The 13,508-nt window shown below is 33.6% G+C and overlaps 1 protein-coding gene across 1 annotated transcript; it reads left to right on the top strand.

Annotated features, from left to right (window-relative positions):
- The first annotated feature begins 4,680 nt into the window (after positions 1-4,680).
- On the top strand, positions 4,681-12,519 carry LOC129266065 (FERM domain-containing protein 1-like). The gene is made up of 3 exons (XM_064101408.1): positions 4,681-5,066; positions 9,703-9,793; positions 10,455-12,519. The coding sequence occupies exons 1-3, from the start codon at positions 4,923-4,925 to the stop codon at positions 10,583-10,585; spliced, it is 366 nt and encodes a 121-aa protein (XP_063957478.1). The 5' UTR covers positions 4,681-4,922; the 3' UTR covers positions 10,586-12,519.
- Positions 12,520-13,508: the final 989 nt, after the last annotated feature.

Here is a 13,508-nt window from a genome sequence, read left to right as displayed (position 1 = left end):
GAAATATGTCAGGCATGTATATGTTTCAGATTGTAGACAAAAGTTTCCTACCTAACTACAGACTACATGTATATAGTTGGTAAGATAAAATAGAAAATGTGTTTTTGTCTGATTACTTTTTGGTGCCTGTGGTCCGATATTATGATCAGACACATTGCTAACTTTTAAGGGGGAAAGCAAAAATAAATGTTGCAATATTTATTGAAATTAGATTTGAAATTACTTGACTAGCTGCATGTGGCTGCAATTGTGACACATAACATCACAAATAGATAAATTCCTTCAACTAAATCTTTTTGTTTTGTAATGTGGAAGTGATGGAAATTTGTACAAAATTTTATATGAAAAATGTCTTTGAGGGTTCTTTACATTTTAAACTGTTACATGTATACAATATTTTGTCCCATTTCAGGCTATAATTAGGCTTTAAGATACATGTACATGTAGGGCCTGTCATGTTTTAAAAATACAATTCACACAGTTATATATTGTTAATTTTTTGTTTTGTTTAAACTTTAAGGCTTCAGAAACTTTCCACTGTTGTAGTATGGCTTGTTGCATGCAACCTAAGCAGAATGTTAAGCATTCCTATCAATGCTCTTCAGAAATACATGTAGGTCACACTTCCCTGATAGTACTTTACAGGTACAGACTGTACATGTATTTGGGTATTTGTGTACATTTAAAATTTACTGAATATATTCATTTCAAGATGTTTACTTTGAATATACACCATTATTTTGTGTCTACATAACATACATACATGTACATACTATGGTTGTTAGTGAACTCTAAAGTGTAGGTACTTATGAACCAGATGATCCAGGCTTTCAGACCTGATTACAAAATCCATTTTTTTTTTCTTAATGTGGGATTATTAAGTCCCTTGTAAAATTTTTATATTGAGCCCCAAAATACTTCACATTCTTCTTTCTGTTTGGGATTTGGAATTGGATTTTGTACCAGCAGTGGTTTTTGGTTTCAACAAAATTCTAGTAGGTCTTGGCTCATTGCCATCCAAGCCAAGATAATTCAATGTATTTGTACAAGTTGAAAGGGAAGTTTTTGGATGTAAAAAGTCTATAAAATATTGGATAATGAGTTGATGGTTCATCAGTATCTAAATTAAAGGTTCAACCATGGACCCTACTAAATAGGGTCCATGGTTGAAGTAACTTCAAGCCAAAAGTTGTCACATGAAGCAATTGAGGTCTATTCCCATATCTTCACAGAGCTATAAAACATTGTGAAACAATTGAGTGTGCTGAAAATTGCTAACACAGGTACACTGTACAATTGGCACATCGATTGTAGCTTGAAAATACACTTGCCTAGTCTAATGATGTAATTGCCTCATTAATTATGCCTATCATTCAATATTCTCAATGTACATGTAGGCCTAAGTGTGATCCTTGAAACTCTGTTTTAATTTCTTCTTGGGAGTAAAATGATTTCAAAATAGTATGCAATATGAAAATTCCAGAAAAATTGTATATTTTGTACATTAAAAAATAGATAAAATCCTGATTGAAATAATAGATTTCTTTGAGTTAGAATGGAATCTGTAGATGTTACATGTACAATCAAGTTCATATTATGCTATTTTCTAAATTATTTAGAAAGTCAAAAAGGGGCCTAAGCTTTCGATCCTAGCAGAATCTTCATCGGAGGCAAAATGATTATTTGTCACATCATAATCCTCTCAAGAAAGTTCTTGAACATCTACAACCTGCAATGTATATGTTGGCTTTACATAACATAGATAGATAGATTTTTAAATTCTCCCATGTAGGCTTACTTATGCCAATTAAATCAAGGATATATCAACACAGATATCTCCTTGCTTGAATCATTGCTACATTCTTTGCTAGTGATCCAATGATCATACAGATTTTGGCATCTTGTTCGCAAGATTACCACAAACAAATACATGTAGGCCTGCGTGGCTTCTTGACTTCTTATTCTGGTGGGAGTGTAAGATTTCGCTTTGTCAAGATGATCCCTGTGCGGTTACTATGGCAATTTGACATTCCTTTGTTGATTGGCCCAGTTAGATTGGAGGGTCAGAGATGGAGAGAGAGCCGAAAGAGAGATGGAGAAGGAATGAATGGATGGCAGGTGGCTTCCACAACCAGATTGGAGCTTTCTCTGAAGATGAACGAGACAAGAATTTGAGTGGAATGGACATTCTGAAGAAGCGAAAGGCTCAGAGATGCGTGGTAGTACTGTAGTTTGCATTTATAAAATAAACTTTGACCTGTGTGTATGTATGTAAACCCCATTTTATAGGCACTAATCTACGTAATCTGGTATGGATTTACATGATCTGATAAATTATAGGATTTAGGTTGCATAATTTTCTTTTTGACAATTCAGCTTGCATGCAGTAACATAATAAGATTCCATGTGAAATTGTTTGATTTCTGCGTAATATACTGATTAAATTAGCTCGATAAATTCAACCATAGTTTTACATTCGATATTGTTGTTAGCTCAGAGGTTGTCTTTTGTCAATGGTTAGCCTGAAGCAATAGAGAAAGAATTAATGACACATAAAGGCACAGTAAAATAAGATTGGAGTCAGTTTTTAACCAATTCATGGCTCATAAACACATTGCCTCCTGACAGCCAACAATTTGTACAGTATTAAAATGCAACAAACCGAACCATACTTGACAAAAAGGAATCTTTTAAGCTTGGATGCATTTGAATTGGAAGTACTGTACTGTCCTGGGCAAACGGCTTTCATTCCTTTTTTAGTCTTCTATGTGTCGTTCTACAATTCTTATTCCCGCCAAACTCACAAATTCTTTGTAATCTCTATAAGGATCCCCACTCATCCAAAACAGTATCTCTACCTAGATTTAAAAGAAAATCTTCATCAAATGCACATGTCGTGACTGGGGTATGGAGTTATTTATTTGCCGTTTATTTTTCTTCACTGTAAAGGGGATAGGAAATTTTGAACAGTAGGGCAATACATTGCATTTCACTATTTCATGTTACAAAATAATCAAAAAGCAAAAGCATGAAATATAAAAAAAATTGCAAGGTTTTGCAAATTATTTTGATCAGGTCCAATGTATTCTGGAAAATTTGTCAAAATTAATGTATGGATGGAAAATATTAATGAAAATCAGATAACCTTATGTTCTGTTGACTCTAAACTTCAAGGTGTCCCTGCAATTTTCATAACATATGTAGGGGCCTAATACTAAGAAGGAGAAAGATATTTATAAAATGGATAGAAATCCCCAGGAATCAATGGTAATCATTTGTTACATGAATATTTTCAGTTAAGTTTTAAAGTTGGCTGTAATACACGTATGCACCAGAATTCCCTGAAGATTTAAGATTCATTCCTCAAATTATTCCATATCCAGAACAGTATTCCTATATAGATACATTTGTAATCATTATGACCATCATTTAATGGAAATCTGTTCAATTTTTGCTTCCATAAACCAGGGATCATAATAATTGTGCACTTCAGGGTGAATAGGATAATCATTTCACAATTAGAAATTTAAAATTAAAATATGTAGATGAAATATGTTCAGGTTTGTAGTGTTCATCAAGTGACAGTGAAATTTCTATATTATAATTCTTTATAGATGTGCAAAGTTTTCCAGGTGGACGACATTGATTTAGGACATCTATTCTCTTCAGTGTAGATCATATCACTCAATTCTATTTATCTTTCAAGTCATTGGTAAATATAAGAAGAACTCCAGAGAAATTCACCCTATGGCAGTTATGTTTCTGTGTCAACAGGTTTTCTTGAAAAAAACGTATCACATACATGTTATCATAATATCCTCAATACATTCATTGATGTACATGTAGGCCTACTGTTTTTTTTTTAAACACAAATTTGATGTGCTTGAGAACCATTTTCAGCCAAATTATTGATGAACAAGCTTGTCTAGCAGGTCTATAACCTGGTCATAGGCTTCATGCTCAAATGTATGAAGATGATCAAGAGACATAATTCACTTGGTAATGACTCACTTGCCCTTGATTGACCTACAATTACATGGAATGTACACGTACCTTAAAAATCAAACATGAAATGAGGAAGAGATTAAAATTTATATCAGTTCATAGAGGTCAGCGCTTAGAATTGCCCCCTCCCCTAGACCATGCCTAGACAATGCAAAAGTCAGTTGCTTGAATAGAGCATGAACAAAGGAGTTCCTATTGATTGTGGTTTCCGCAGACTGGGTGGTGCCTAAATTTGTTCTTGAATTTTGCCATTCAGGCTATTTTTAAGATGAAAGAATACTATTTTTAAACCCCTAGAGTTAGTGCGGTATCTCTAAAGAAGAATTTTGATATAAAGAAAAAACAATGTGTATGTGTGGTCAGGTTTTTGCTATTTTTAATTCTGATTGCTCATCTATTCATAACAAAACTCTGAGGCAATGTTTGGTACTGATGACAGTGCCCATAAATTATTTCTTTCCTTAGGCATCACTTTATATGGTGTCTTGATGATATTCCATTTTATTTTAAAAAGAAATTGTGATATGCATGTATGCCCAGGATTTCTATTGTAAGTCTACCTACATGTATCAGATCATTTCTACAATATCAGTGGTTGAAATTTATTGAAATGCAAGGCATAGCCATAGGACTTGCTTTAATTATATAAATTCTTTTTTTTTTCTAATATTTTATTTTAGATTGAGCTGAGATGAACCAGTAACCACCAGATCCTTGAATGCACCACGATTCTTTCACTTTCCTAAATCTGATCATAACTGAAAGAGTGTTTGCCATCTTGCACCAACCTGTCAGGATAGGATCTGAGGGGATCAAGGGCCACGCTTACTTTCCCCATAGTGCAGGACCAGACAAGAACACTGATTCTCCTTTGAAGGGTTGAGGGCTGGGAGGCTGGGGGTCTCCTATGCCTAGTCATGCCCATCTGGGGAGGGGGCTCTGGGGGCATGGCATCTGGAGTGGCTGCTATAGGAAGCATCAGAGGACTTCACCATGCTGCTAGTACCCAGAAGTGTGTTTGTGTCAAGCTCTGGGATGGAGAATTACAACTCAATGTGGAGGTGGGTGCCTTTAGTGATCTCTGTCAGAATTTCTGTATCCTGCATCTAGTAGTTCTAAAAACCTTTCCCATGTTAAAACCAAATTGTATTTAATTCTCCCAGAGATCAGGGTGAAACATAATATTTTTTGCGTCCTGGTGAGTTTCCATCGAAGAGAAAAAAAGAAATGCAATATTAATACTATAATAGTCTGGTATTTTTCTTTTTGTGTCATAAGTTAGGTTGGTTTAAATGAAACGTGACCCTGGGAAGCTTGGGACCAAAATAACCATTTTGTAGTGGAACCCTTTTTTTTCTTGTAAAATTATTTTGGGCACCAAAATGACCTCATTTTTTAGAGAAACCCTTTTTTTCAGCACCCCTTGTAAAAATTGTTCCGAGGGCCCTGAAACAAAAGCAGATAAATGAGAGTTCAAACATAGCAATTCATTACAGACATTAGAGTTTTGAGAGACTTAGAACTCTTAGTTTTTGTAAGCTACTCTGCCAAATAGGTATGTCCTGTAGGCCTACATATAGGCCTTTCATACTTCCGTGAAAATAATATTATTTCTATTGTAAAAATGAAAATTTGTAGAATTTATGATACACATTGGGGAGCACCTGGCAAGTAACATCATAAAATAAAAACTGAAATTATGTCCTTTGATCTGTAATCTCACAAACATTCTGCTTTTTCAAAAACCACCCTAACATTGAGGCCTACATTGTAGTTAAAAAATTCCTTCATGTCTTTAATAGAAAGCTTGGAAGTAATTGTGTAGGCCTGCTGCATGAAATCAGCAAAAGTATGCCAAGAGAATTCTGTCTATCAATCATATTTCCTACACTGTCAAAAAAGTTCAAACACGCATGTTACTGTTTTTTGGTATGCAGCAAGGTCAAGCGAGAATGACCACAGATCAAAAGAAATAAATGAAGAGCAGATGGTGTTAAATCTGTTAAGGTATCCATCATACAAGGCAAAGGGATCCAAGAATGCCATCTCATGCAGCCCAGTTCGCACTTATTTTTGTAGTATAATTTTCATGAGGTTGATGTAGCTGATTTATTCATTTAGGCCATAAAGGATAGTAGGATACCCTTGAATTGCAGATCTGCAGCTTGTCAAGAAGCTCCTTGTACATGTAGGTCAAGTCTACCCAACAAAAAAAATTTGTGATGGTTGCTCACTATTTCATTTGTATGATATGAGATATCGAATACACATCTCAATTATTCAATTCTTAAAATAGTTCCTGATCGCACCATAATAGAAATGTCTACAGAGTCTCTGAGCATCTCTGGCCCAGGAGCTGACACAAGAGAATATGAACAGGGCTTACTTTCTGCAGATCATGCCCTCGGATGCCCTATTGATTGACCTCAATCATTGGCAATTGATATGTTTTTTCTAGGTCCTGTCCTTTTTCAAATTTTACATTTTGATTCATAATATAATGAGATGTGTCCTCTAGAAAGGTGACCATTGCCCTGAAAAATGAAAATTAAGATCTGTACAAATATTGGAACATACATGTAGGCCTACAAATATGTAACTCTCACACACCTGAACAAGATAGCATGGTTATCCACATGACTCTTGCATGCCTGTACAAATGATGCACATTTGTCTTGCCCGAAATCTCACACTGTACAAATCCCATCGACCTGAGAGAAATTCATGTGACAGTTATGCCAATTTGAAAAGTAGGCGTAAAGTTTCTTTTGCAGATGTTATCATGTTGCAAACTTATACACCTACTTTGCTTTTTATCAAGCTGCTAAATGCTCAGTATTTTCTCATTTTCTGATCAGTAGATGACCATTTTTTTTTGTGATCAGGTCATCAGGTGATTCAGGCCATATTGAAAACACCTTGTGAGATTTATTTCCTGTATGAAATTATAATGTTTATAGTTAAAGGGATACTCCAGGCTGAAGATATTCATATCTCAATTATTAGAGTAAAATTCACAGAGCAAAATACTGAAAATTTGATCAAAATCGGATAACAAATAACAAAGTTATTGAATTTTAAAGATTTGCATTATTCTGGTGAAACAGTTCTATGCATGTCTTCATGAATATTCAATGAGCAAACTGATGATGTCATATGATATCCCCACTTGTTCTTCTGTATTTTATTATATGAAATTAGGTTTTTCTATGAAATTTTCAGCATTTTGCTCTGTGAATTTTTCTCTATTTGTTTTGATATAAATATCTTCAGCCCAGAGTATCCCTTTAAATCGCATACAGCTTGTGATTGATATAACTTTAAGCCATGCATGGTTCATGTAATCATTATGCTGTGTCATGAAGCTACTGAATGAACTGCAAAAGAAACCTTCATGTAGGGTATAAACTATACATAGGCCTACACGTGAAGCTTCATACCAAATTACATATTATTTTTCTTGATATGTATTTTCACTTTCCTTTTACCATAGATTCCCTTCAAGGTATGTCTACTCTACTTTCTCCAAAGAGGAGTAACTATTTGCTTTCTCTCTGCATGTAGGCCTACTTATGTACATTTTTTTTCACCAAGGTATCAAAATTGGTTGACCCCATCATAAATCCATCTAGATTTCTGGCATGAGGAGCAAATATTTGACCCCCTAATATTGGAAGATTCTCCCTCACATTCCAGGTTATCCCCCACAGGGAATGGAAAGAAAGGGGCCTATTCCTTACTCTATTATATTTGTTGTAATTTTGTGTGATTTCGTGTGAGTGGCCTATTTATTTATGAAACAATTTATGTTCTTTTCATATTTTTTTACAGTCCTATCAAAGATACTTTGTGATTTAGACATTTACTTTCTTTTGGGAGGGTTTAAGGTCGTGGCCGTCAAAGTTATTGGTAAATAGGAATTTTCTGTCATAGTTGATTGTTGTGAACTACAGTTGAATCTTGAGATCAGAGCATAAGACTAATCCAGATTCACGGGGAAGAAAGTAGGGAATTAGGTCAGTGAATTTGTGGATGTAGTATTTGGCATAACATCTTAATAAAACAATTATGGTCGTCTTGCCTCTTGGGAAAAGTAAAAGCTGAAATGCCATGGCTTTATTGATGGATTGTGCAATGTTCGCTGCCATCGGATTAACTAGTTATTCCAGAGAGCGCCCATTGCAAATAAAAAAGAGACTTTTATTTATTGTGAGGGGGGATTTTCAGAATATGCCTAGGAAGGATTTATAGTTATAATCCAGCATTCCTGCATTCTAAATATACCTGTAGGACAGTCTGAAAAGCATGGACATTGAATAAAAGGAGATTAGCTGAAGGAAAATAGTGCATATTTGCATTCATAAAGCACAATTCCATGTTACATATGATGTAATATATTTTTTCTTTAATTTTTCTTTTCTTTTCTTCTGAGAAGTAAGAAAAAATCTGGCAAATAGAATAGACTATCATGAAAAATTATTCCACTGAGAAATCATGTCCTATCATAAAAGTTCGATTGATTTTCAGATCTTGAATATCAATTCTTTTTAACGAGATTGGCAATTTAGGCAGCATTCCATCGTTTATTTCTAATGGAAAGATCAATGCAGTTCACGGCAAAATATCAAGAGATGAAAAATAGTGAAAGAATAACTGGAGCTCGATCCTAATTAGATTGGAAAGAGGAAATAGACATTAGAGTCCTGTGTAGTGTATATTTTTTTGCTGTGACAAGTACTTCAATTTTTTCCTGAGGAGACCTACATTCTGATCAATTTTCGGCCATTACAATCACAGCAGGAATCACCTGGAATCGTTGAGGATTACAAAGTGTGGGCTACACCAAGTTCATTGGCTGGCTTGAGGTATCAACATGTCATAAATGCAGTAATCTGGTCACTTGTTGAATTGTGTTTGGATGTGTAGGAATTAAAATAAAAGTTTTTAAAAAAATTTACATCATTTTTGCATTCCTATGTAGATTTGAAATGTGTGATGACATGTTCTGTCTTTAATGCTAAATGTACCATATAGAGGCTGCAATGTATATTCCCTGATCTCTTTGGCCAAAGTGTATAATAGGTTTAGGCCTATGCCTCCAATGTGTTTAAGCTATTCAAATCACATGTTTATTTTGCTGAAAATCTGGAAACTTCAGACACTGACAAAAACTCTCTTGTAAAAAGATATATGTACATCGTAGGGCTTTATATAAAAAAAATCTTCCACTAAACCTTTATTTTCATAAACATGTTCATAGTGTTTTGTGATCAGCTTCCAGGCAGGATATTGGCAAGTTTATTATTGCATTTCCATTCACATGCAGGAAATTAAATGTCTTGGGGTTGTTTAGTCGTTAAATTTGAAGAAAAAAAAACAGCAATAATATTGAGGGTATGCACTCTTGATATGATATATATGTACATTAATTTTTACACATGTGTGGGCAATAAATAAAATATATGATTACAAGTGTCAAGCAGTCCTTATTTTCAAATATGATTATTTGCATTGGCAAATGCCAAAAAGCTACTATCTATCCATTTTCCACTCCAAATTTCAACCCCTAAAAACCAACAACCGTTGATTTTCATAGTATTATGAAACTTGTTAATTATCATGTTCGTTGAAATGACTGTATCCATTGAGCCCTTGAGATTGACAATTGAGTTGGCTTTATGTTCTTTTTCTTTACAGGGAAAGGCCAAAGTGCAAGATTTGTATGACCAAGTGTGCTTTATGCTGTCAATAAAGGAAGCTCACCTATTTGGATTGACAATTTTACGAGGTACGTGGAATTTCTTTACTCTTCTTTAATACATGTCTAATTTATTTGACTAAAGACCTTGTCCTGCATTTACGGTAGCTTCAAATTTATAATAGATCTCAGATTTGCAATATTGATTTGAGTATGATTTTTTTCTTGATTTATGTTAGTATTGTTTGTTACAGTCAGATAGTAACACTATCCATATTTTTTTTTAAATTTACATTACAATCATGCATATGATGCTATACGGGATGCTACCTGGGAACAGCAATTCATTTTAGGTTTGTACACAATATCAAGCAATTAGAGTGTCAGATACACTACACAAATATACAGTCATGATTCAATAATACCACCATATGTTTAAAAATAGTACATCATGAATAGTTGTCAGGCTTGAATTTAAAAAAAAGTCTTATCAGAATATGCTGACTTGTCTCAAATTGTCTCAGTGATGTGAAATTGAATAAACGTCATGTTTGAATTCTTTTGACAGAGATATCATAATTGTCATATTTAGACAACGATAATTTATTGATAATATATTGAATAAGGCCCTGAAAATCATTTGAGAAGAGAAGACATTTTATACTTGATATAATCTACATTTGACTTTGGTTGTAGTTTGATAGAATTGTGAGAAATATAAATTCCCTTTGATTGTTTGTTTATTTCACAGAAAATGGAGAATATGAATTTTTAGATCTGAAGACTAAGATTTCAAAGTATGCGCCAAAGGGATGGAAGTCTGACTCTAATGATGTAAGTTTGATGAGATATATCATATTCTTTAAATTGGAGGCAGGATAAAATGCAAATAAATGATTTGATAAATCTAATACCCACATGTCTCTTCATTTTTAAATGTGGCCTATAGAGGACTCCATCAATGCTGAACATTAAATATATATATATTTTTTTACTTTTGACATGTATCCCCCTATGTGTCATGTTATAATCCATCACTGTGATTATCCATTGGCACTCCATATTATTCTGGTGTATTGATTATGTTTGCAAACAACCTATCACTATAAATGACAATTTTAAATAGTAAGATTGTGAGCGATCTATGGAAGTTAATAAAGTTTGAGCTTTTCTTTCATCAAGATTGTAAGATGTGAATGGATTACTGAAATTGGGCACATATTTGTGTATGGGTGAAATTAGGGGGTTTACAGGAGAGGACTGTTGAATAGTTATGTCTTTGTGTTGTTGATGCTAAATTTAAATTTCCCAGCTAAGCAAGTTAAAATTAAGCGCATTGAGTAATAGTTTAAAGAAGAGTGATTGCCCAAGCTAGCAAAGAAAGGCTGAAAATTGGATTGGCAGAGAGGAGTGATTACCTGCATTTACCAGGATTGGTCTGGGAATGAATGAAGATGGTATAATGAGAGACGGTAGATATTTGTCAGAGAGGGAAAAGTAAGTGACTTGATGAAAAAGGGAAAGTAAAAATCATAACGGAAGGAAAGTAGAATTGTGAGCTGTATTGGAGTTAGGTAAAGTTAATTAAGTATTTCCAGAAGTCGAACGAAGCACTATAATCAATCTAGTATGAGCAATATTTATGTAATCATAATTCACAATCATGTTTAAGTAGATATAGATCCAATACTTCTCATTGCTTTATACATTGTGGGCTCCAGACTCAGAAATAAAGAGCAAAAACCAAGTTGTCTCACTGAACAATTATTTGAAAAAGTCTTTGAAGGAAAGAGAATGGTCATCATGTCATCACTGTAATGCTAAGCTTCCTATTTTGTTAGAATTATTTTTGTGATCATTGCCATATATCTGAACTTTATTATTATTTCATAAGCTCTAATGGATATTGTGCTAAAATTATAATTATGTCAATTTATCTGTTTTAATTTAAAAGCATGAGTTTAAGTAGAAATAAGTAGAAATTTCAGTAGAAATTCCACCCATGATTTCTGGAGAATGGGTACAATGTAACAACCACTGATGACCTAAACTTGTGTATTAGCACTAGACTAGGGCCCCTACCTTTCAGGTGTGCAATCTCAGAGTAATTTATAATACATGAATTTGTAGGCAAAGATGTCTCTTATCGGTTTTTCAATTGGGAAGTGTGATTCTAGTATTTAGAAAAGCACTAATTTCTAATCTAGGCCTACCCTGCATGCTTTGAATTTGATGAGGAAAAACAAGATCAGAATCTTAGTTTTGCCTTTGTCTTTCTACTGACAAACTCAAAACAAGAAAATTCAGAAAATCGTTTTTGAAGACAAACCAAAACTTTATTTGACATTTAACCTTTCTAATTATGAGATTAGTTTTATTTTGTTGTTATTCATTCTTTTTATTTTTTTCTCTTTCCTTGGTTTATCATTAGAGTGTGAATGGAGCCATGCTTAAAAGGAATGTACTTAATGACCAACAAACCTTAACAAAGATCTGTCAATCAATAGCACATACCATAGTGATGATGTCACAATAGTGCCCCATCCCCCTTCTATCCAATTATAAATAACCAAAGAGTAGTCTGGGGTCTAGTCTCAGTAGTATACAAATAGAAGAGATCTCCCATGATAATTTCTTATACTTTTTATCAAAAAAATCATTTTAGAAATGTGTCAAATTAAACAGATACATTTTATTTTTTAAATCTGTATTGTAGGCCTGTATTGGTTCAGGTAAATGTTACCTACTAGTTTATCAAGGAATTTTTTATGAATCCCGATTGTATTTTTAGAACCAAATTCTTGACTTCAGTTTTCAAAATAAGAAAATGAAATCATTTTACAAATAATGAAGTTATGTGTTATAACTTGATTATTGTACTACAAGATGGAAAAGGGGCGTTTTCATGAAAATGACCAACTGGAACTCTTTTGTATTGGAAAAAGACTACATGTACCCGTTCAATAGAACATATAAACAACTGGCTACCTGTTATGGCTTTAGAAGCATTCCACAAAAGCATGTTATGTACTTTTCCCCTAAAGCTATTCTTTGTTAGCATTGTGATACCATTGTGTGAGTTTGCTTGTAAATTGCCCAAGCACTCTGTATTGTTCCCCATTGGATGCCATTCCTAGACTATTTCTATGCAATAAAAGAATGGTTAGTTCATTAGGGCTTGAAAGAAACATTTTATTTTGAAAAATTAGTTGTTAGAGATAATAACTCACATTTGACAAGATGATGAGTGTGGTTTTAATGATAATTTAGTACAAAACATGTTGTTAACTGATAGGAAATAATGGGTTTTTTATCATAGAATATAACATTTTTGTAAAATGTGGTTGGCAGGCCAGTGGTCCATTGGATATCTTGCACTCAAATTGTTTATTTTTTGTTCAGCATAATATCAAATTCTTCATAACCTTGCACAAGTATGATGAAGAAGGAAGGGCATTTTTAATGAGTCAAAGATTTTCCTTTCATTTTGCATATAATAGTTCATTGGGAAAGACAAGGGTTATACTTTCATTTATTTATTTTACGGTTAAGTTCTTTTATGTCTTTTAGTTTGAAGTTTGACAATCATGCAGTGGTCTTTTAAGTGGAAATGTATTTAATAATAGTTGGAGGTTACTAAAGTATTAAATGAAGGAGTTTACGTTCATGTGACATATCACACACCCGTGCCAAAACAGTTGATAGTCTTGCTCCACCCACCTGCAAACTGCTAAAGAAAGCAGCCATTTCTATTATATCTTCTCAATGCCAGTGTTAGTATTCCTGATTAGAGAGATGTGATTAA

This window comes from Lytechinus pictus, chromosome 7, assembly GCF_037042905.1.
Source record: "Lytechinus pictus isolate F3 Inbred chromosome 7, Lp3.0, whole genome shotgun sequence".
In the NCBI taxonomy this organism is placed as follows: Eukaryota; Metazoa; Echinodermata; class Echinoidea; order Temnopleuroida; family Toxopneustidae; genus Lytechinus; species Lytechinus pictus.
This window is presented reverse-complemented; position numbering and strand designations above follow the sequence as displayed.